The sequence below is a fragment of the Trachurus japonicus genome, chromosome 18 (genome assembly GCF_045865225.1).
Source record: "Trachurus japonicus isolate A0001 chromosome 18, Traja_1.0".
Taxonomy (NCBI): domain Eukaryota; kingdom Metazoa; phylum Chordata; class Actinopteri; order Carangiformes; family Carangidae; genus Trachurus; species Trachurus japonicus.
Window position 1 is genome coordinate 14,860,383 of NC_140924.1, and position 25,449 is coordinate 14,885,831.

The 25,449-nt window shown below is 40.0% G+C and overlaps 1 protein-coding gene across 2 annotated transcripts in view; it reads left to right on the plus strand.

Annotated features, from left to right (window-relative positions):
- Positions 1-19,843, plus strand: part of afap1 (actin filament associated protein 1) — a 43,667-nt gene extending 23,824 nt beyond the window's left edge. The window contains exons 4-17 of one of the 2 annotated variants that reach the window (XM_085759440.1): positions 496-607; positions 706-917; positions 1,012-1,191; positions 3,307-3,393; positions 5,162-5,240; positions 8,309-8,461; positions 8,598-8,809; positions 9,459-9,604; positions 10,281-10,395; positions 14,647-14,776; positions 17,366-17,530; positions 17,619-17,809; positions 18,684-18,851; positions 19,096-19,843. In XM_085759440.1, the coding sequence (XP_085615566.1) occupies positions 496-607; positions 706-917; positions 1,012-1,191; positions 3,307-3,393; positions 5,162-5,240; positions 8,309-8,461; positions 8,598-8,809; positions 9,459-9,604; positions 10,281-10,395; positions 14,647-14,776; positions 17,366-17,530; positions 17,619-17,809; positions 18,684-18,851; positions 19,096-19,122 (1,977 nt within the window). In that variant the 3' untranslated portion in view covers positions 19,123-19,843. The remainder of the gene's footprint in view (positions 1-495; positions 608-705; positions 918-1,011; positions 1,192-3,306; positions 3,394-5,161; positions 5,241-8,308; positions 8,462-8,597; positions 8,810-9,458; positions 9,605-10,280; positions 10,396-14,646; positions 14,777-17,365; positions 17,531-17,618; positions 17,810-18,683; positions 18,852-19,095) is intronic. The other variant, XM_085759441.1, reaches the window with a different exon arrangement.
- Positions 19,844-25,449: the final 5,606 nt, after the last annotated feature.

Consider the following 25,449-nt stretch of genomic DNA (forward strand, 5'->3'; position numbering starts at 1 on the left):
TCAGTTTACAAATTGTACACAATAAAAATATGAAATTTTATTACTCTAATCAAATATTTGCATTGTTAATACTATATACGTAACTTTTTGTCTTTCTATTTTTCTATATGGACTCTTAATGTGAATTAATGTGAATTGGGACCTATTTTTTGTGTCAAACTGTGTTTTATCTAGGACAATGGATGTGAATTAGCAACTATGCTAACTCCGGCATAGACATGTTGATTAATATGCAATGTCCTAATCAAATTAATTAATTAATTAAAATATATATATTTTACATTTGTGTTGGTGAAATGTAGCAGTTCAAACAGTGAAAAGGTTTTGACTGTCAGCTGTTGAGTCATCTGAAGTGGAAGTGATTAAAGTTGTTGTAATGTCAGCGCTGAAATGAGTCATGTTAAATCACTGACAGCAGCTGAGGTGTTACTTAATGTTTTAGAGATGGAAACTTCCAATCAATCAATCAGACTAATCAATGGAAACTTTTCTCAGCAGCCTCCAAACAACGGGCCTCCTCCGCTGCCCAGCTCCTCTCTACCTGAAGGCTACTACGAGGAGGCGGTTCCTCTCAGTCCTGGAAAGGCTCCTGAATACATCACCTCCAGTGAGGGACATCTTTGTTCTTACAGGTTGTTTTTACATCCACTATGTATGTTTTTGAGCCTGTACTAATGGAAGTTTACACGTGCACCTCCTTCTTAGACTACGACTCAGACGCCATGAGCAGCTCCTATGAGTCGTATGACGAGGAGGAGGAGGACGGGAAGGGCCAGAAGATGCATCACCAGTGGCCGTCTGAAGAAGCGTCCATGGATCTGGTGAAGGACGCGCGGATCTGCGCCTTCCTGCTGCGCAAGAAACGCTTCGGCCAGTGGACCAAACTCCTGTGTGTCATCAAAGACAACAAACTGTTGGTATGGGACGTCTGCTGCTGCTGCAACATAAACATCTACATTTCTTACTTTCTTCAAAGTGTAATCTTCCCCTTCTCTCTCTGTCTTCCTCCAGTGTTACAAGTCCTCCAAAGACCACTCCCCTCAGATGGAGCTCACCCTGTCCGGCTGCAGCATCACTCACATCCCCAAAGACGGCAAGAAGAAGAAGCACGAGCTGAAGATCGTCCACCAGGGGGCAGACGCCCTGGTGTTGGCCGTGCAGAGCAAAGAGCAGGCCGAGGAGTGGCTGAAGGTAAAACAACACGGAGGTCTATGGTGAATAGAACAACGGTACATTCCTGAGTGAGCCTATTGTTGATTGAACAAGACTTTTTTAGGGTTTTTAGAAACAAGAAACACAATAAGAGCATCAAAAGGTGTTAAGATGTTAGATTCTGTGGATCTACTGAACCATATTTCTGAACCAAATATAGTTATAATGTCATTGTTCAAGCATTTATGGTTTGATTTGGTGCATGTTATATATGTAACTGGAGCTAAATATAGAATAGAATAGAAAAACTTTGTTTATCACAGAAAATCATCTTTGGCGTGGCTCAAAAACACATTAAAAGAAAACAGACACTCTTCAGACATAATAAAAGAAATAAAACAAGATAAAAAATTATATCCATTCCAGTTCATAAAGAAATCAAAAAAGCCTCAAAAAGACTAAAAATGCATTTATGACTCAAGTTTAGTTTTGCTTTGACAATGACAGTTAAATAATGTGGTTATTCTTCATTTTATGATATAAACCACATAAACAGACACTTAAAATCTTAACAAAATGAACAAATAAGGACAAAATTGCAATTACAACTTTCCAATCCAATCCATTTTATTTATAATGCACAATTTTTAATAAACACAAAGGTTTCCAAAGTGCTGTACAGTAAAATAAAAACCATAAAACATACTAAAAAGGCAAATACTAAAGATAAAATAAACAAAGACAAAATAAAACATAATTAATATTTAAAAAGAAGATTCCTCAGCACTGTTTTCATGACATCAGTGCTGCATGGTAAATGGCAAATGTACATTTTCCAAGCCCACAGAGCACAGAGAATGAGTTTTAATCTTCATCATGGGTAGGATCCAAATCACTACAAATCACTTCAGCACTACACTATATCCCTCTGACTGAAGGAGGTGGTGGTCCAGCACCAAGATCTACCTCCACTTATTTCTACTGCATCACCAGACCTACAGTATCTGTCTGGCAGCTGAGTGGGCGGACGGTGAAGATAGATACACATCACGCCGTCTGTCCCGCTCTCCGGCCTCGGAGCTCTGCTCCCTGAGCCAAAACCAGTGGAGCCACAGCCCGTCATTTTCCCTGTGAAACCCAATTACGCTCTCTCCGAGCCAAGAGCCGAGAGCCGAGCAGCTCTGCGCGGCCAGAGACGGCTCTGAATACTTGCGGAGGAATATGTTTTGTGCGTGTGTCAGACTACATTAGCTTGGAATCTGATTCCCCCTCATGCCCACCACTCATCCACACACACACACATACATACACACCCCTGTCACCACTGCCACATGTCCGGGGGCTGCCAGATCTGATGGTGGGTTGCCAGGTTTGAAGTCCAGTGAGGTCACAGTACGACACTCTGGCGCCCCGTCCGGAGCCCTGCAGATACCTTATTGCATAAGGATCAGGTGGGCGGAGTAACTCTCTGTGGTGGAGCAGCAGACACCCCACCAACCCCTCCCACCCCTCCAGCTGCTCCAGCTCCACACATGCGTTCTCCTCCTGTAGTCGTACTGCACTCTGCTGAATGGGATGTATTTGCCTCATGAGGGAGGGGTTCTCTCTTCTTCTTCTCTTATTGGTAAAGCTTTGTAATTCTCTCTCTTGTTTTTCTACCTAACACCTACCTGCCAATGGGACAAGAGATGGAAATTAGCCATATGGCTATAAACTCCTTCATATTTACACAATAAATGCCCATTACACATTCTGTGACATAAACTGTAAACTGTCTTGTCTGTAACAACATCTATTGCACGTCTGTCCGTCCTGGGTGAGGGATCCCTCTTCTGTTGCTCACCCTGAGGTTTCTCAGATTTTTCCCTGTTAAAAGGGTTTCCATGGAGTTTTTCCTCAGTCGATGTGAGGGTCTAAGGACGGAGGATGTTGTTACGATGCCATGTGAAGCCCTTTGAGACAAACTGTTTGTAAAAACGGGCTATACAAATAAAATTGCCTTGCCTTGCCTTGCCATTAATAGGTAGGCTACTGTCCCATTTCTTAAATAAATTGAAATTGAAATTGAAATCCCTGAGCCTGGTTTTTAGCATGATAGACTATTGCTAATGCTAATGCTAATGCTAATGCTGTGTTTTCCTTACTGTTTCCCAGGTGATGAAAGAGGTGTGTGTGAATGGGAGTGTAGAACTAGACGGACCTGGATCTGGATCCCCTGTGCACAAACCTGAACTGGAAAAGGTAACACACACAAACACACTCACGCACTGAAGGGTCACATGACTGAATTAGCAAAAGTGCTTTCTCATAAAGTTATTATTGCAGTATATTTGGTTCCAATAGCTGGCCGCCAAAATACCTGGATATGCTGAAAATCTCCCGTCCAGTCTTTTGTTTTCTGTCCCTTTTTTGTCATTTAGACTTTTACTGGCAGCCAGAGAGTCAAAGATGATACAGGCCTGATAAGATTAGATCAAGTTAATAATCGTTACCAATACAATTTTCGGTTCTTATGTAGTAAAAATGAGAGAGGAAAAGAAAAGAAAAAAAAACAACAACAAAAAAACACATACAAAGAAATTATGTAGTAAAAAGTGTAGTAAAAATTCACACAAATTGTTAATATTTTATATGTTTCTGGGCAAACAGGGATGTAATCTGAAACTAACCTGAGTGGTGGTGGCATACAACAGGTGTAAAAGTTAATGACTTACAAATTACAAATATTTTAGTTTTGTCAGTTTGGTGAATTTGGTGAAATTGCCCCAAAAATTAAAGCCCCCCCCCCCCCCAAAATATTTTAATACAGTCCACAATGTCAGAGAATTACCTTTTTGTTTCTAACCAGTTTTCCCAGCAATAAAAAGCTTGACACACAATTTCCACCGTGAGTTGTCAGATAAATGTTTGTTTAGTTTTTCAAAACATAAAAGTGAATTCCTCGCTCCATCCGCTGTCAGCTGCTCTTTTGAAGATTGAAACAAAGTAACAGAAATCCTCCTACTTTGTCATCCGTCCTTTTGTTTAGAGCGACGTGTCACCCGTCGCCTCCAAAGACACTGAAGGAAGTGGATGAGAAAAGTAAAATAATCCACTTCATTCATGCCGCTCCCACAGTCACCAAACAATCCAGAGGGCGGTGGCCACACAACAACTGAAGATGAATGGAAGTCGATGCTACTGTTTGGGCTGTTAGATAATATCCTGTGTTTTTTTGTTGTGGCTGTTTGATGCTGTTGCTGCTCTGGCGTCTCTTCCTGTGGCTTTTTAACAACTTCTCGCAAAGAGACAATGGACGGTTTAGTCCGGTTAGCCTATTTATATCAGCAGTTACTGCCTGTTGTGTCGTCTGAAAATAGAAAACAGGAAAACGCGTAGATGAGAAGCGCTTCGTCAGGAACATGGCAATATTGAAAAACTGTGTAAATGAGCCATGTACAATGTTTTCAGTTCAGTTTGATTTTTTTTTATGCTAAATAGCATTAATTATTCACCTTTTAAAGTCGAACACACGGTTGCAGCTTCAGGATGTGTTTGTGTGCACCTGATGAACACAAGTGCAGCATTCACTCGTCTTTTAGCGGCGGCGCTCTCCACCACCAACACCCAACCACCACCGCCTCCTCCCGAGGGAAGTATTCGGTCCTCGAGCTGCTAATTGCTCCAAACCCAAACAAATAAAATAGCAGCTGATGCAGGAGACATACTGTACCCAGCGCTGGTGTGTGTGTTTGGTGGAAGAAAATGAGCTACATCAGAGGCTCTTTAATGACAAACAGCTTCCAACTTGGCCCCGTGCACACCGAGCCCAGCCTTAATTATTCATCTGTAACATCTTGCAGATGCCCTTAAGGGTTTTTTTTTTTACAATGTAAGATTTAATTAGACATCTGTGTTTGTGTGTTAATGCCCCTATTTGACTTGTCTATGTCCAGAAAAGCACACTTTTGATGAATTTGTATCTTCTTGTGCACCTCTTCTTCGTCCTCTATGGTCTTCCTGATGTCAGAAGACGTCATGTGACAAACCGAGCTCGGACGGAGAGGCGACGCACGAAACGCACGGACACAACGACTGCAAAGAGCAAGGTGAGTCTCCACAGCAACAGTCAACCATGGAAATAAAATATGACTCATGAGAAAATCCAGCTAATTGGAGCATTTCTCTGTGTGTGGCTTTTCTTTTTCTGGGGGGAAAATCCCTCTCTGGTTAATTTGGAGTCAATAGAAGAACAGTGAAGTTAGCATGAACAACAATGGCCACCATGATGACAGTTTTCTGACCACACTGTTTGATTCAGAAGTCGTGGAGGCAAATTAAGAGGAAAACCAAATATGTTGACCACTTGTGATTGGACCACAGTGAGGTTGCATGTTTAGCCATAGAAGCACCAGGAGAAACCCTGCTACCAATTTTATAGATCATTAATGCCTATTCTGTTGCACATGGCTTTTAATTACTATGGTTTAATGATGTGAGAATCCAGAGTTATAAGAAACCGTCCAACAGCCTGTTATACCTGGAAACTCCAGACAAAGACAAAACTAGTAAGTGGGTCTTGAGTTGAAATTGTTTTTGTCAGATTTGTGTGATGTTTCAACATCTGTGAGTGGTTAGCTGTTTATAGAGTGAAATCCCCCATCATAAAACACATGCATGCAGTACCAATTCTTTTTTTTTTTTGTATCCCTAAAAGCACAATATAAACCAGAAGAAGGTCACACTACATGAGGGGTAACAGGACAGTATCGATACTGTTGTTTCTTGGGACCCAACAAAACTTGGACGAAGTTCTGAAAAGACGTTAACGGCTGCTTCTCCTTAAAACGCCTCATAATTCAGATCCAGGAATCTATACAAGCTCTGAACAATTAATAATAACGCATGGGGCATGCAGAATGAGCATTTGGGTTTATTTAATGTTGGTTTTACACAGAGATGGAACCAGATGCCAAAAATAAACAGTTACAGAGAAAATCGTCTGTTAGTTCAGGAGATAAAACTCTTCTGAGGAAAAAATTTAAGATTTAACTAAGGATTAGATAAACCAACCTAAAATAAACTAAGAAAAGATAAGATAAACTACACTAAAGTAAGCAGGATAAACTAAGGTCAGATTATGTAAAATGAGTTACACTATGGTAAGATCAATTCAGCTAAACTAAGGTAGGGTAAAGTAACGATAAGATAAGGTAAGGTAAGATATCTAGACTAAGCTAAGCTAAGGTGATAAGGTAAGGAAAGATAAACAACGTAGATAAGAAAAGCTAAGGATAAGCTAAGGTAAAATAGGATATGCTTTAAGACAAGGTGGTAAGATAAACTAAGCAAAGGCAAGGTAAAATAAGATAAGGTAAGGTAAGAAAAACTCGACTAAGCTAAAGTAAGATGCTATGGTAAGATAAACTACGGTAAGGTAAGATAAACTAAACTAAGATAAGGTAAGTTAAACTAAGCTAAAGTAAGATGCTATGGTAATAAGCTAAGGTAAGATAAACTAAACTAAGGTCAAGTAAGATGGTATAGTAAGATAAACTAAGCTAAGGGTAAAATAAGATAAACTAAGCTAAAGTAAGATGCAATGGTAAGGTAAACTAAGCTAAGGTAAGATAAACTAAACTAAGATACTATCTTAGTTATATAAGATAGCATCTTATAGCATAAAGTAAGATGCTATGGTAAGATAAACTAAGGTAAGGTAAGATAAACTGGACTATACTAAGGCAAGGTAAGATAAGATATTCTTTTAATCGTCCCATTGTAGGGAAATGTACAGTATTGCAGCAGCTAAATCAATATATAGCACAAATTATACATTAAAAAAAAGAAATAAAGTTTAAAATTTAAAATTATTCTTCACCATCTCCCCTCCTGATGAGAAAAATAACAATCAATATGTTCCCTATAGTTTTAGAGACGTTCTCCCTCACATCTGTTTGTCTGTTCTCCACCACCGCCCTACATTGAATGTGACATGTATTTATATACTTTCTTCTATCACGAGAAAAACCCTGTGACACAAATTGAGTGCAGATGGCTTCCTATTCAATTAAGGCGGTCGCTATGGCAGTTGTCACATCATATCAGAGAGGAAAGTGCAATATGGAAAAAAATGTTCAACATAAAACTGTATCAGTTCAGACTATTGTTTATTAGTTGCTGTTTTTTTTTCACCCCAAGGCTAATGCTTGATTTTTGCAAGGCAGTGCAGAGACGTTGAGTATTTGAAACCAACTTGATTATAATGCCGTATATCACAGTGTGTGCGTAACGTTTCCAGACACTCAGCGTTCGCGGTCTCGGTGTGATGACATCAGTGAAGGGGAATGTTTTATATTTTCCTCCCCCGCCGTCCTCCGCTGTCTCCTCTCTGTCCATATCTCGCATTAAAGAATGTTTTTTTTGTCCCGTTATAAACATTATCACATCGTTTTTATCACTGATTTCTTTATTTTTTTAACAATTTGTTTCTTCATTTTTTCCTTATGATTCTCTCTTGCAGTACTGGACAGTATCTAAACAAGAGAGACAAGCAAAAGCTGTTAACATTAGGATAGATAGACAAGATCCAGTCTCTCACACTCAGACCAGTTTGAGCACTGGGATTAAAGGCCGATTTAACCAAGTTAAAGTGACTCTGAACTGGTTATTTATTGTTGAATCTAAAGTCTCTCTTCCTCTAGCGCATCTGAACATAATTAAACCACCATAAATGATCTCATAACATCTGCTCTGCTAATTTCGTATGTAGATAAGATAATAACAGTATTACACATTCTTCCTATTTTATGACTCTCCTCTTTGTTTTGTTTTTCCATTTTCCAGTACCCATGTGGCACAGTTATTTATTTATTTATTTATTTATTTATTACATTCCAAACTTATAACACTGTATGTCTGATGTATCCCTTTTTGTGCATACTACCTTTTTATTCATTTGTACTTTTTTTTCATTTGTAAATACTTTTTTTTTTTAAGTTGTGTGTATATTTTTACTCAAATTGTTTCAATTTTATCCTCTCTTTTTCTACTTTGCATTGTGTGTTAACACTTGCTGCTGTGACACAATAACTTCCCAGCCTGGTATCAAAAAAAGTAGATCTTAATCTTAATCTTATAGTGAATGTAATTCTCAGTCTCTTTCTGTCTCACTCAGGAAAAGGAAAGAAGAACTCCAAGTCAGAGCAGAAGTCGGGGACGGTGGGGAAAGGAGCGGGGAAGAAGATCACCAAGATCATCGGGCTGGGTAAGAAGAAGCCGTCCACGGACGAGCAGACCTCGTCGGCAGAAGAAGACGTACCAACATGCGGTGAGAGGAAATTAAAGTTGTTATTCTCAATGTATGATGGATAGATGAATAGAAAGATAGAGCGATAAAGTACTTAGATAGGTAGATGTACATCTTTTTCAGCAATGAATATAACCGTCGACTGTCTGTCCAACAGGCTACCTGAACGTGTTGTCCAATAACCGCTGGCGGGAGCGCTGGTGCCGCCTCAAAGACAACCAGCTGCTCCTCCACAAGGACCGGGACGACCTGAAGAGCCACATCGCCTCGCTGCCGCTCCGAGGCTGCGAGGTCAGCCCCGGCCTCGACCAGAAACACCCCTTCGCCTTCCGCCTGCTCCGTAACAGCCAAGAGGTCGCCGTGCTGGAGGTGAGGCTTCAGTCAGGAGCGCCGTCAGCTTCTACACTGCAAAAACTCAAAATCGTACCAAAAATATTTGTCTTATTTCTTGTCAAAATGTCTAATTTCTAGTAAAAACTAATCTCTTTCCACTTAAAATAAGACTCATCACCTAAAAATGTACTTGTTTTTAGATCATTTCACTTGTTTCAAACTAATTTTCACTTGAAATAAGTAGAAAAATCTGCCAGTGAAAGCAAGTTTTTTTGTGCTTGTAATAAGAAAGAAAAACTTGCCCCACTATCAGATTTTTCTACTTATTTCAAGTGAAAATTAGTTTGAAACAAATTAAATTATCTAAAAACAAGTAAATTTTTAGGTGATGAGTCTTATTTTAAGTGGAAAGAGATTAGTTTTGACTAGAAATTAGACATTTTGACAAGAAATATGACAAATATTCTCTGAAAGATTTTGAGTTTTTGCAGTGTAACTTGATCTTGTGAATAAGGAGATACGTATTTGTTTATACATGATTCAAACTGTTCCTCTTTATTCTTTATCCTCCGCCACATTTACTTCCATTATCCTTCCCTCTAAAATCAAATCATCACTCAATTCTTCAGTGAGTTTTATTCTTGTACCTGTCGTGATTGACCTCTTCTGCCTCCTCGTCCTCCAGGCCTCCTCCTCCGAGGCGATGGGTCGCTGGTTGGGGGTTTTGTTGGCCGAGACCGGCTCCACCACCGACCCGGCCACGCTGCACTATGACTACATCGACGTCGAGACCACTGCCAACGTCATCCAGCTGGCCAAGCAGTCCTTCTGGTGAGGGACCGAACGTTTGCTCTCATACCTTCTTCTTTCCCTTCTTCTTTCAAACTGCCCCAAAGTGTTTTGGAACAAACGACGAGGTTTTTAAGAAGCTTTGTTCTTTTTGTTTTCCGTGTCAACTTGTTCAGGTTTCTATGGAGTTTTCTCGAAAATGACATGTCATTTGTATAATGACAGTCTTTTAACAAGAGCTGGAGCGAAAGCACATTCTGTTGTGTATTTTTGCTGTAACTGTGTACACGACAATATTTTTTAAAATACTATATTATTACATAGGATGTATACGGTTTCGTTCTGCTGTATGTTTAAACCAAATACCTCCAAATGGAAAGCAGCCCTGTTTCATAGTTTCCTTAGATGCAAACAACAGCAAAAACAAATATTGCTCCAAGAGACAAATGAGCAGCAGTTGGTTTGAAAGGATTATTTAGCAGATCTGTTCACAGAAATTGAATATAATATTCATAATTATAGCTATAGTCCACTTAAATATATGTATTATCCACCCAATAAAAAGTAAAGGAAAACAAAAGTACAGATCATGTTCTACTCATTTACTCTTAAAAAAGACATAAGAGTTGATCAATTGTGTAAAAAATGATGTGAAAAGTAGAGTTGATGAAAAGTATTTGATTGATCAGATGTGTTTCCTGTTGTTTCCTCCTCACAGTTTCACCAGTAAGCGAGCCGTGTCCCCCAACCCGTACCTGGACAACCCAGTCAACGGCTACGCCTGTCCCACTGGGATGGCGCTGCACTACGACGACGTGCCCATTAATGGAACAGTAAGACCTCGCCCGCTCACCTGTAACACCTGTGACACCTGTTCACACACGCACAGAGGCTAAACTAAGAGATGCTGCTCTATTTACTGACTGATCTACACTTAACTATTGAAGTAGCTGTTTTTAGCACCGACGCACATTGTAGGTGTCGTACGTTAGATCAGTCTTAAACGTGTTGGGTTTTTTGGCTTGTCACATTGAACTTTACCTTAGCTTCTTATCACAGCTGATTTAGTTTGCATTATTTCCCATCCACCAATAACTGGCTGATAATTATTGAAGGACAGTCACTGGTTATCTTTCCTGTTTCAAAGCATTTAAAGATGTTTCAAACCCTCAGAAAACTAAAAAATAACTCACTTCCTGTCCACTTTGCCTCTTGAAACCACCTCACTGACAGTAAAAACTTAACATATTGAATACATACAGTCAATTTTAGTGCTGTATTTGTTTTTGTATCTTAAAACTGCTGAAAATACTAATAGTAATCTGAAATGCATGTTAAAATGCATGTAGCACCTTTAATAACAGGGGAACTCCTGTGATTTAACATTGCACTTCTATAAAGTTTAGTAGTAATAGTAGTAGATGTGGTAATGCTGAATACATTAATCTACTGTATATGTTCCCCAGTCATTCTAACACTTGTTATGTTGTGTGTTTGAGCTGTGCAGTGTGGCTAACCTTTTCTCTTCTTACATTTCCCAACCTGTTTATATCTTTCTCCTCCTCTTCTCTTCTTCTCGTTCTTCCCTGGTCCGACCCAGCTCTCCGAGGGCGGCCACCTGACCGACGAGGCGCACTATGAGAACGCCGACTTGTACGATAACATGCCTCCGCCCAAACTGGCTGCTCGCTATCCTCCCAAGTCTTCCTCTGCTTCCTCTTCCTCCACCTCCTCCTCCGGCCACTACAAAACCCCTAAAATCTCTAAAGTCTCCTCTAAGTTCCTCTCCGCTGAAACTAAACCTAAAAAAGACGCTCCTCAGGTGACTAACACGCTTTGTTCTTCCGCCACTAACCTGTTTCCTGCTGCTCTTCTGCCTGTCAACAATTCACTTGTGGTTTTTCCTTTTTTGTTTTTATCTGAATACTTGTTTGTGGAAAAATGGCTTTTTAATGGAGAAAATTTCCTCAATTTTCCAGTATAAAATGATCCTCTTACTTTGATTCAGATGGAAACACTGAGACAGAAATGACCAGGAAATAAATATATCAGCACTTTTTTTAAATTTTTTATTGTTGTCAGCTTTTGAGTTCTTTTGGCACCCAAACCTTAATCTATAAAACCATTTGTTTGCCCTCATATTAAAAAAACAAAACTAATCCTTCATCATTTTACTAGTGAACAGCAAGTCTGGCCAGTTTTCAATCACAGTATTTTACATCTGGGCCCTGCATTTTAATAGAGGAGGCAGCAGCTTTCGCCTGAAACACAGACTTTATAAACTACTGAGAAGAAATCAATGCACAAAATTAACACTGCAAAAACTCAACATTTGTCCAAGAATATTTGTCTTATTTCTTGTCAAAATGTCTCATTTCTAGTCAAAACTAATCTCTTTCCACTTAAACAGGGTATATACAGGAATCTTGAAGTTAATTCTAATACCTTTTTAAGACTTTTTCAAGACCTTCTCAATATTTTTCAATACCTCACCGCCACTTCAAGCTGTAACCATTTATCAGTGACACTTAAAACTTAACAGTTTTAGTTTTTGTGATAAAGACTATAGACCACTATGATACAACATAATTCAAAATAGGCTAGGATAATAAATCAAAGGCAAAGTTTATCAAAAAACAAAACAAAAAAACATTGCTCCACTCAAAAAACAAAAACAACAATCTTCTTTTCTTTTTTATGTACCAGTTCATCTTTGTTCTTTAATAAAATGAATAAATTCACACACACTTTTACAATGTTTTTTAGGACTCAAACTCTTGGACAGCTAATTAAAAAAAATACCTTCAAAATTTAAGACTTTATAAAGTCGTGAAAAGCCTTTTTAATACTTTTTAAGGGTCTTAATTTTCCCAAAATTGATTTATCACCTTTTAATACTTTTCAAGACCCCGCGGATACCCTGTTAAAATAAGACTCATCACCTAAAAATTAATTTGTTTTTAGATAATTTTCACTTGTTTCAATCAAATTTTCACTTAAAATAATTAGAAAAATCTGCCAGTGAAAACAAGTTTTTTGTGTTTGTAATAAGAAAGAAATACTTGCTACACTATCAAAGTTTTCTACTTATTTCAAGTAAAAAATATGCTTCAAAGAAGTAAAAAAAAGTGTCTAAAAACAAGCTACTTTTTATGTGATGAGTCTTATTTTAAGTATGAGACTTGTTTTGACTAGAAATGACATTTTGACTAAAAATAAGACAAATATTCTTAGTAAGATTTTGAGTTTTGCAGTGCAATGAATTCACTTTTATGAAGTCAAAATGCACTAAAGAAGATTTAAAAAAAGGTTCAGCAGAGCTAATGGAGTTTGCACCTTTCACATTACACATTTTCATTTTGTCCATTATTAATATTATAATCATTGCATCATTATTCAAGCAACAGCATCCTCAGGGAGTCTTCAATATTGTTTTTAATCTTGTGCTGTCATACAACGCTTCCCCTCCAAAAACCAGTAGATTGGAAACTGATTTATTATTGTAAACACACTGAGAACAAGTGTGAGAGAGAGAGAGAGTTCATGATTTTTCCTGCCGTTGCTCCGTGTGTTGACTCTTGAGGTGAGTTGTTGACGTTGGCCGTCCACCTGCACCACCTCTCCTCCTCCTCCTCCTCCTCCTGCTGCTGCTGCTGCTGCTGCTTCCCTGGGAATCGTCTTCCTGCTCCGTTATACTTTCATTATTAATATCACCGCTCACAAAACCGTTCCCATAACCAGCATTTGGAAACGTTCACGGCGTTGAAACACTTTACAGCCGGAACAAAATCCTGCTTTAACATCAGTGATATTATCGTGTACTGTATGATTCTATGAAATAACATCGTACAGATTGTTCATATAAAACCCAGATTTCAGTCTTTGTGGTCTGAGTATAGAATATGTACATGTAGACTGTGATGTGGTCGTCCCACATACTATAACTCCTTCCTCCCCTTCAATATGAACACTACGAGGCTGTGTGTGTGTGTAATTTATATTTTTACAGCATTGTATAAGTACCACCCTGGCAGCCCCGACCCCTTTGAAGTCGCCACCACATGGTGTCGTACGGAGAGAACCTCCTCCTCCTCCTCCTCCTCCTCCTCCTCCCCTCTTTGATATGTGTGTGGTGCGGTGGTGGTTGTTAATGTCACCTCCACCACCACAAAGCGCGGCTGAAACGACGAGAGGGAGAATTTCACTTTTCAACACGACGAACCCGCGGCCGTACGCCTCGTTACAGGCCCATCAGGCATCACGGAGACGGGCCGTGCATTTTATAGACTGACTGACTGCTGCTGCTGCTTTAAGACAGGTTAAAGTTATAAAAGAAGAAATAAAAAACACTTTTCTAAGTGTCACAATAATGCTACCCTAAAAAAACAGTATTTCTAATGAAAAAGCAAGTAAATAGATACATAAAAAAACTTCTTGCACAGCTGTAGTTGTGCAAAGTTCATTCAGACTAAATAAAGATAGATTAGATGTAATAAAATTAAACATCTACATGCTATATGTTGATATAAAAACAATGTGCTGGTACAATTCAACAGAAACAGCTGCATTAGTCAGTTTTTAAGACTGAAAATGGATCAAATGACCATGTGTTATGTAAAAGGTGTCGATTATAGTGACCAATCCACAAAGAAGTATCAATCAATCAGCAGTTTCCTTCAGGTCTGACCAGGTTCTTAACCTCTGTGTCATCAAATGTCATGCATCGATCAACTAAAAGAAGAAGCTAATTTGTGTTTATTTGTATGAATTCGGGCTCCATTTCTGCCGTGATTTGCCCTATTTCCCTACTAATCTAAACACATCCACATGTGTTGTGTTCAGTGTTGGATAAAAATAAACCCAGAGTCCATTTTAGGTTCAAACTGGTTGAATCCAGCTGCAGAGGAATGAGCAATTTAGCTGTCATGAAGCCTTTAATTAGCCGCGTGCTATTGGCTTTTAATGCAGAGCGTTTTTTTGTTTGTTTGTTTTTGGGGATATTTAAAGTTTGTCCTAACTGGTCTAAATTATTATACGTGCATTTTATAATGTTGTCCCTCTGCCTCCTCCTTCTGTCCAATCAGCTGAAGGGAAAGAAGGGCACAGTCACCAACGGGATGGCGTCGAAACAGAAGGTGGAGCCGAAGGGCCTGACCAAGAAGAACGGCGTCAACGGCACACGTGGGTCGACCTCTCTGAAACACAGCAGCTCCAGTGAGTAGGATGATAAAATAAATAAATACGTCTGTAAGGCTGCGTCATGTTTCCACTAGGAGCTGAATCATTCATTTCAGAGGAATTGATTTGTTTATTGATTTGATTTGATTTGTCCACAGAGCTTTGTCATATTCTGAGGTTATATCTGTGCATATTGAAATTTTAAAATCCCAATAACACACCCGATTGGATAATCAAAATCATGTATAAACAAAGACAATAGGAACAAAAACCTACGACCTACCTGCTTATAGGGATATGATAATGATTATGACACAATAAAGGCAAATGGACAGAAATATAAAATAAAAATAAAAAGAATAAAGAACATACCAATGGCAGGGCTCCACCTTTATCAACTGTTTATGTTTGTAAATAAACGTTTGTATCATAGTATTCTTTTAAAGGGATAGTTCAACATTTTGGCAAATTGGCCCATTGCCATAATCCCTATAGTCATAGCAGTAGGTTCGTTATCATATTTTTAGAACGGCAGAGCAGAGCCGTGAGCTGCTCAGAGCTACACTACGGAGGCTCATGGGATTTCTTGGTTTCCCTCATCAAACTCATCAAATGCACAATCCAACAACTCCAAAACGCTCCAAAACAGAGTTGTTTTAGAGGTAAATTCAGAGACTGTTTGCCGAAAAACTGCCCTCCACAAGAATGCGCGTCAGCGGTTTTGCATGAATTTGCCTCTAAAACAACTTGTCTCATATCGTTCTGTTATTATCTCATAGCGTGGTGAATGTGCAGGTCACAACTTGTTCACCAGAGCGTTTTGGAGTTGTTGGATTGTGTATTTGATGAGTTTGATGAGGGAAACCAAGAAATCCCATTAGCCTCCGTAGTGTAGCTCTGAGCAGCTCGCGGCTCTGCTCCGCCGTTCTAAAAACAGCTTGCACCGGCAATTAAAGGTAACGAACCTACTGCTATGACTATAGGAATTATGGCAATGGGCCAATTTGCCAAAATGTTGAACTATCCCTTTCAATATTGATGTCTGTGTGAGTTTGGTTATTGGCAGTGGTGAGGAGTTCCCTGCTTTCATTGATCTGTACTCTATCAGATGCTTCAAAAAGTCAGTATTTGGTTTGGGAAGACTATGACTATGACTATATCATGACTATACTGTAAAAATCCAGCACAGAAAAGTCCGATTTATAACCCATAATATCAGCAACAGTGTGCCTGCCCTGCTGACTGCAGTGCAGCAGTTGTTGTGCAGCAGACAGTGTGTCTGGCTCCCCCGGTCTCAGCCTCATCACCACTGATTGCTCCGTAGCAATGCTCTGCTTCCACAGCAATTTGGAAAATGCAGGCTGTCCAAAGTACAGTTGGTTTAAAGTCGGGTGGTGGTGGTGGGTGGGTGGGTGAGTGGGGGGGGAGTAAATAACTTAAAAACCAAAAACCTCTCCTCCCCCTCGAGACCGTCCATGTGACGCATGTGGGCCAGACTTCAGCCTCCTGCCAAACAAACTGAGAGAAGACCTAATAGCAGAAGCATGGCCCGGCCTGGTCGGAGAGTGTAATGTGGTTGTGTTTAATCCTTGTGGCGCAGAATAATGTGTGTGTGTTTTTTTTTTTGCCCTAACGTGTGAATTAGGAAAAGTTGTAACCGCTCGTCTGACTGGAAATAACCAAATATGTGTCACGTCGTCTGGGTTTATAGATAATGCCGCGCAATTTTCATATTTCCAGTGTCAGGTCAGGGTGTTGAATTTAAACAATATTCCTCATCATCAGCAAACTTGACTGGAGCGCACACACACACACACACACACACACACACAACGCGTGGTTAAAGGGTCAGTGGGTTTTTCAGATACAGTGTCCTGATGATAAAAGCTATGATTAGGAATGCAAGATAACTATCGGTACAGACGATTATCGGGCCGATATTGACTGATGATTATATGATACAACCAACATCGCCTTGATTTCACTCATTTTCAGTCCGTTTGTCCCCTGAGTTGATTTTTGAAGAGTCAGAAGTGGTTATCAGTATCAGGTGCATCTCTAGCTGTAATGATCCCTTTTATAACCAGGACCAAAGGCGTTATGTTTTCAGTTTGTGCTCAGTAACAACAGTGAGGGAATTAATGGAATTAATTGATGGAAGATTTGGCATAAATACTCAGTTGATCTGAAGGATCAGCTGATTTGATTTTGGTGGTCAAAGGTTGAGGTCATGGTGACTCATTAAAAAAAAACAAGGGGCATGTGGATGCAGCATCTTTGGCCTGTTGGTGTGCAACTGTATTGCGATTGATTATTTTGACTATTTTCTGATTTGCAACCAAAAAAAGCATAATTTTTTACTTTAAATTCTTGTTTTTGGCAGCTTGAATGTGTCTTAAGACTCTCTTGAGGACTGATCACAAACATTCACCTGGACTCAGAGATTAACTGAGTAGATTTTGGTCAGAAAAGGTCAAAGTCGACCTCACAAAGTCACAAATTATGATAAAAGTTAAACAATTAAACCCCAAAGTGATCATATTTTATTTCCAAATGATCACACGTCAACTTCCAAGACCTCCAGTTTCTTCTTGAATTCACTCTGAAATCCTTTTATTTTTCCAGATGCGGAGCAGTGCAAGTACGGGAAGAACCGCGTGGAAGCCGACGCCAAACGTCTTCAGGCCAAGGAGGAGGAGCTGATGAAGAAGAAGCAGGACATCAGGAACCATCTGACGCAGCTGAAGAAGGAGAGGAGCGACCTGCGCACGGCCGTGGAGGCTGCCGCCGGTCAGAGACGCATGAAGTCGCCAGTAGAAGATGACGCGTGAACATTTAAAGGAATTGAACTCTAACCCTGGAAGTCTCTGTCCTGTAGGTAAACGTTCCCACGCCTCCCTGTCGGAGCGGCTGAAGAAGGTGGAGGAGAACTGCCGGCAGAAGGAGGAGGAGAGGGTGAACCTGGAGCTGGAGATGACGGAGGTGAAGGAGAGTCTGAAGAAGGCCCTGAACGGAGGAGTCACTCTGGGCCTGACCATCGAACCAAAGGCTGGTTCCTCCGGCCTCCAGGTTAGAGACTCCTCTGCTGACAAACTCTTGTCTGCACAGCAAAACGCAAATTTCACATCACGCACTGCGGTACATATCGGGAGCGCACCAAAAGCACCTCTTAGTTCTGCTGCCAGAAGCATCAAACACACAGAGCAGCCGGTACATTTCAAAATATCTGGCAATGCATGGACTCCTAATAACGTAATCACATTAAACTTTGTCTTTACGTTACATAACAACAACTTCATTGACAACATAAGACATTTAAAACAATTAAAAACAGTTAAAACAGTCAAGACAATTAAGACAATTAAGTCAATTGAAATTAAAAAATTAAATTCAATGATGAAATTGAATTAAAGCATCTACAAAGAACTTTCATTTTGTGTTGATTTTGGCGACCCCTCTGGACAAAAGCGGTAGTGTTTTGCAGTGCTATTTCTGAAGATATAGAGTTGCAGTTGCAGCTACTAATCTGTGCTAATAAAGATGCTAAAATACCCAATAAATTCTGATAGCAGGACAAAATCAAACATTAAAGGGATAGTTCAACATTTTGGCAAATTGGCCCTTTGCCATAATCCCTATAGTCGTAGCAGTAGGTTCGTTAACTTTAATTGTCAGTGCAAGCTGTTTATTAGAATCTGCCATGGGGGGGCCAGGGTTCAAACCCCACCTGGGGCAGTCCGTACCGAAACCCAACGCAGAGGGTCAGATAACATCGCTACACTAAGACTATAGGGATTATGGCAATGGGCCAATTTGCCAAAATGCTGAACTATCCCTTTAAACACACTTAAAGCTGAGAACACATGAACCCAAGTCATATGTCACTGCCTCCACATCAGCGCTCTAACCTATCTCTGTTGCGTGTGTGTGTGTGTGTGTGCAGTCACCAGCGATGATGAGACGGACGCAGGAGTCCTCTCCCTTCTCCAGCTGTGACACCAGCGACACAGAGTCCTGCTCCCTGCCCGTCAACAGCGCCTCGTTGCTGCGGCGACAGCAGGGCGGTCAGAAGCCCTCACCTGTCCGTGGACACGTCCTCAGGAAGGCCAAGGTCAGAGGTCACAGGGTTTATTGTCTACAACCATCAGGCATTTTATGTTTTATTGGATTGTTTTAAAGAGTTTTATTGTTGTATTTTATTGTTGTATTTTTTGGTCTTTTTATTTTCTATTTGCCTTTTTTTAATGTTTTCTTTTACTTGTTTTGATTTATTTTATTACAGATTTATTTTTATTATTTTTATATTATTTTTTTGGACTTGATTTCCAAACTGAGTGTGTCTCTTTGTTTTGCAGGAATGGGAGCAGAAGAACGGCACATAAACCACTCAACCCCTCACTCTGGTCTTTACTTTAAGTCCTTTTTGTTTTTTTGTTTTTCTTTTTGAGAAATTGTCTATATATTTATTTATAGCTGATCAATACAGACAGATACTGTGGAGGAGGACACAATCAAAGCATTCACATGAACCAAAAAAACAAGTGGCTGGTTTTAACATACTGTAAGAACCACAACATAAAGACATAGCAACCTTTAAAAAAAAACTAAACAAAAAAAAAAACCGCTTCTACCATTGAGCAGACCTAGTGTACCTGAGTCGTGCAACTTGTCTTGTCCACTGTACCTTTTTCTGTTTTTAAACAAAGACCAAACTTTATTTTATTTTTTCCACTCAGATTCGTTCCAGCAGTTTGGGTTAAAAAAAAAAAGATCAAATTCAAAACCAAGTATTTATTTGTAAATGTTTAAAGGAAATACTAGCCTCCCTCTGTTTATTTATGTTGATATATTTAAAGTTTTTTTTTTTTTTTTTTTAAATAGAATTTGGTTCATTAATAATGATCATTCATGGGTGTCGGCATCGGCACACAAAGTGCATGTTTAAGGGTCACAGCAACCAGAACACAACTGTCTGAGGGTTTATTTGAAGAAGCTGTTATTTATATTTAACCTGGAAACACTGAAGCAACAGGAGGTTGATAAGGACGCTCGTCACATGTTCAAATGAATTCAAGACTTTAGGCTACGATGGAGTTTATAACCGAAGAAAAACCATCATTTACATTCAGTATTTACTTTCCTGGATTTCTATATCTAACTTAAACATCTGTGAGGTAATCATTAGATAAACTTTTAAAATCAACCCAATCTCTAAATCTCTTTTTCTTACCCTCCTTAAACCTTTTACATGTGTTCATGTATTTATTCACTAGTAGTTTACTGTACTACTACTGCGTCATGGAAAAGAGCATCGGTCTGTCAATGAGAAATGTCTCATAAATCTTAAACTGGAAGAAATGTTCCAATTAATTTCTGAAAAGTGCATATGACCACATGGTACTCCCAACATTTCTGGCCTTTACCGGTTTGAACAATACTTGTACTAAAAGAAAAATGACATTTAAAAACTGCCAAACATGAATGTGTTTTTTCCACAAACACTGTGGACACACAGAGAGACTACTGTATTTACTCAGTAGGAAACAGCCCAGATTGAAAAATCAGCATTACGATACCACAAGGGGTAATTAACCATGGAGGGGCCGTCAAAAACAGCCAAGAGTCTGATTGCGAGACATGCTACATTTGTTTGTTTGACTTACACAACGAAAAAGAGAAGGACCATCTTTTAATCACAATTAGCCACAAAAACAATTGTGACAAACGACTGAAGCAGCAGCTTTATAAGTTCTTGTAAGTTCACTTAGAGACGAGAACTCAAGCAAATAAACAAGGACATGTGTCTTAATCAATGTGAATTAACTTGCTCCCAATAGCAACTACTGTGGCTTCCACTCATTGGTTAATGGACAAAAAACAAAACAAATAACCTGTCTAAACTGAGAATGGCAAAAAGTTGCGATGAGCTCGTTGTGAAGCTACAACTGTGATGTCAGTGTCAACATGAAGCATTAGCAACATAAGACACAGTAGCAGCTGGTGAATCTGGGTTCAAACCCTTTTATACTGAATATCAGGGAGCAGCTATGAGTGGACGTGGGTTTAATAACAGATTTGATTTGATTTAAAGGAGTGAAACACATTTTTGGTTTTTGTGTTTCATATAATAAGGATCATACTCAAAATGATACCCTATATTCAAACACAGATTAAAAAGTATCTACAAACATAAATGCTTGTTGGATACATTGTTAAGCTAGCTTGTTAGCTAATCTTCTGTTAAAGGGATAGTTCAACATTTTGGCAAATTGGCCCATTGCCATAATCCCTATACTTTTAGCAGTAGGTATGTTACCTTTAATTGTCGGTGCAAGCTATTTTTAGAACGGTGGAGCAGAGCCGTGAGCTGCTCAGAGCTACGCTACGGAGGCTTCTTGGTTTCCCTCATCAAACTCATCAAATACACAATCCAACAACTCCAAAATGCTCTGGTGGACAAGTTGTGACCTGCACATTCACCACGCTATGAGATAATAACAGAACGTTACCAGACAGAGTTGTTTTAGAGGTAAATTCAAGCAAAACCGCTGATGCGTATTCCCGTCGGGGGCAGTTTTTCAGCAAGCAGTCTCTGCATTTACCTCTAAAACAACTCTGTCTCATAACGTTATATGACGTTATATATAACATATATGAAATTATATCAATAAACTGATCAACATGCACCCAGATCAACAACCAGCGACTCAGTTCCCCTCGTCCTTCACCTCTGACCACAGTGTTTGAGCAGCAGCAGTCGTCCGGCTCTCGCTCTAACAGCTTCTTTAAATAAACCCTCAGCACCGTGATGGATCGTCTGGATTTCTGTCGTCTGCAGCAGGAATCCGACGGGGTGTTTGTTAGTTCTTCTGAAATTCAGGCACACCCTTAGATTTGGCTCCCGTAATCACTACTGTAGCCCTGTGTCCGACTGTGTGAGTGTGTAAGTGCATGTCTGTGTTTTCTTGTACTTCTGTTTTTGTGAGGAGCAGTGTGGGTTTTAGGAAACAATTTCTAGTCCTGATGAGTTTGCGTTAAGACTGGAGGTAATAATTTAATCATGATGGTGAAGGTCAAAGACTCCACTACTTATTATTATATTAATATTATTACGTTTATTGTTAGCATTGTTATTATTACGGTATTATTATTCAGCACTTTGGGCAACTAAGGTTGTTTTTAAATGTGCTATAGAAATAAACTTTGAGTTGAGTATTATTATTCATTGTTCCTCACAGAAATAGAAGTAGAAGTAGGTGTGTGTGCGTGTGCGTGCTGAATTGTCTACAAGGCACATTACAAACCCATCAACAATACACTGACACTTTGCTGTAAACCTGTACTTATTTTCAGACTGCTACACACACACACACACACACACATCACTTGCCAAATTTTAAAGGTGCTTTTTTGTGATCAAAACTTTTTATTCCGCTGTTTTTGTTTTTTTGTTGTTTTGTTTTTTACGCTTTGCTGCCGTGTAGATACTGTTGATACCGACAGATGTAGTGTTACGCACGTTGCTAGATTTTGGAAAATCATCGCTACGGCAACAGCACAAGGACCCCCCTACCACCACCACCCCAACTCCTCCTCACTACCTTGTAAATGTAAATATTTTCTGTCCCTTCCCTTCCCTTCCTTCCTTCTTTCAGATTAAAACCCCACTGGTCTGCAAGCTGCATGTTAGCATGAAGGCAGGTGCAAAGGGGAGTTAAATGCGACGCACGCCGGCGCCTTTTTCGCGTGACGTGATGTGACATGACGTCCCGCAGTGGCGCCGGCGTGCGTCGCACTTTATATCTAGTAATATTTAGTTGATTCTGATCCCCTGTCAGCTCAGCGAGGCATGCGACTGAGCAGGAGCGTCTGATGTCGGTAAATGTGAACCTGCTGTACATAGTATAGTAGCTTGGCTTTGTGGAATTGGGGGGTGGGTGGCTGGGGTTGGGTAGGGTTGGGTGGGGTTGAGTAGGGTTGGGTGGGGAGGGCAGGGGAAGGGGTGTCGGGGATGAAATACAGACTCATGCATCAGTGTTTGTTTTTTGCACCTTATACATTTTCTACTCTTTTGTATATCTCTGACAGTCTCCGCCTCGGTGACATCCTTGTACATAAGTTAATAAATTCACCTGACAAACAGGTTCCAGTGACTTTGTGTTTTTATTGGTGGAGCTGCTTGGAAATAAAATGTCCAAAAAAAGACGCAGCTGCAATTTGTGATTCCTTATCAGGATTTCTTTTCAAGGACGTCACATCATCATTTTATTTATTGTATTTTGTAAAAGCAATTGTTTGAAGAAGGAATGATGGTGTTGCTGTAGAGAGGAGGTGGCAACATCAGCAACTGGTAACCAGGAGACCACCATGGTCTTGCAGCTTCATCAGACAGAGCCATGTACCAGTTGGGGTTGATGTCGAAGTCCTACCCCAATCAAGACATTATTGCCACCGAGCTGGGGCCTTAAGACTGGCTCCTATATGAAGCCATGGGGCCGGAACGCCAATGGCGACATCAAGTTCCTGGTTTTCTGGAGCAGCAGCACCATCCAACACCACATCTGAATCCTGGACAGACCTTAGTGTTGGTTCTGGGCAATGATCGAAACCAGCCAGACGAGGGAAGCAGCAGAATCGTTGAGGGTCCAGGATGAGGGTAACCCAATCTGAGATCCTCATGAAGTTCAATCAAGAAACTCCAGTTCAAGTACAGTGTCCCTCATTTGTGATTCATTTGTGTGTTTTTATTTGATGTTTTCTAATCTGTTGTGTTTTGTGATTTGCTGTTGTGTTTCTTGTGTTGTGCACTTCCATATAGGGCAGTTTTCAATGAGAGACACTTTCTGGCACACAGATGTGCTTTTGTGACTGAGGCAGTAGTTCTGACTTTTGGCCACTAGGTGGAGGTATATGCTTAGACTTGACAGCAAAGTTCTCATGCCATGGATAATATAATACATCCATGCAGGCCCTTGGGATCCCTATTGCATCCTTGCTTGTGAGGCAGCACATTATCGTGGAATGGGCCATGCTGCATGTTTGTCCCTTTATTACTCTTGTGTCATATGTTTTATTATTGCTGTGCTTGAACCTCTTCTTTGTCTACTTTGGATGTCTATTGATTTCATCTTTCCATCAGGATTTCTACATCTCTCTTCATTCTGCTTGTTCCTGGTTCCTGCCCCTGGACTTAAGTCTAGTTTTACACCCCTGACCTCTTCCTTCCTTCTTGTCTAATCCTAAACCTCAGTCTTTAGTCTATAGTTCTAGCCCTGATCTGGGCTTTATCCCAACCCTTACCATAGTCTTTTAAAAGCCTTGAGTGGACCTCTTCTCCTAAACCCAACTTTAGTCTTTAGATTTAACTGCATGTATTCAGTCTTACAGCTGACCTTAGTTGCTGATGTAGTTGAGCTTCCTACTTCTTGGAGTTGCAAGGCAGCACGGCCCACAATGAGGGGGAGTCTTTAAGTAGCGCTATGGCAAATTCCAATTCTTTGTTCGGCCACTAGATGGGGCCAGTGGTGCAGCGTATCAGATATAAGCATCCTCGTCCTCTTCACATAGTTGGGGCTAAGCACCTTGCCAACTTGTTTCATAACAAAAAGAAATTCTGCATTTGCTCCACAGGCACTACAACGTTGGCTATATTTTGTGTACAGATAGTTATTCTGACCTATTTATTGCATATTTCAGGGTTTTTTTTTGTTGCTATTACATTTGCGATAGTGCTACTTTAAATGACAACCATTGGCACTACCTGTGGTCTCTCTATTCAAACTGCTATCTTACGTCATTGTTTACTCCAACCCTGCCCTGCCCCTGCTGTAGTAAACACTACAGTGCTTCTTTGACAACTAGAGGGCAGCACAACACAGACACACCGACCAGCTTCTTCATTCAGCAGCAAACTGTCCTGTGCTGTGCTGTGGATTTTTTTTTTTTTTGAGAGAAAAACAAAGGTTTTCCACTTGGACCCATATGGGCTCGTCACAGAGCAGACCTCAGCCTCCTCTGTTCCCCCATGAGTCCCAGTCCTCCATTGTGGAGGTGATAAAAAGTTACAAGGCGTTGCACAATGTGGCAGAACGAGCTGCACAATTCTGCAGGGTGAACGTCACTCTTCTGGACTCTCCATGGGGCTGAAGGATTAATGTTCATTATCTGACTCAGTTTCGCCCTCTTTTGTCAGACTCGCCCTCTGTTGTTACAAGATCAGCAAAATTAAATCAAAAATGTTTTTTTTCTTCTCTCTCTTTCTCTCTCTACATCTACGTATATGTGAATAAACTGTAGAGTGTTTTATGTTACTATGGCGCCAAAGGCAACTTTCCAAACTGGATGATAAAGTTATATCCCATTTTATATCCTCCATCTTTGAACCTGACTCGACCAACATTATGTCAAAACCAAGACAAATCAGTCCAGATGTGAAGTTCTAATCCTGCCAGACGAACCCCTTGACTCTATTACTGTAACGCTTCAGCTCACGTTTTAAATGCACCGCCGCTTTATCACTCTCATATTTCACTTTCTTAAAATACGGGCAGAAATATTTTTGGGAAAAATTATCTAAATCACTCAAACTAATGCTGCTGACTTGTCAAACTATAACGAGTAATCCCTGTGAGTTCCTGCCTGTTGTACATATCACATTCTGACAGTCCCAAGTAAAGATTTCAAGGGTTCACACAGCAAAACACCAAAAT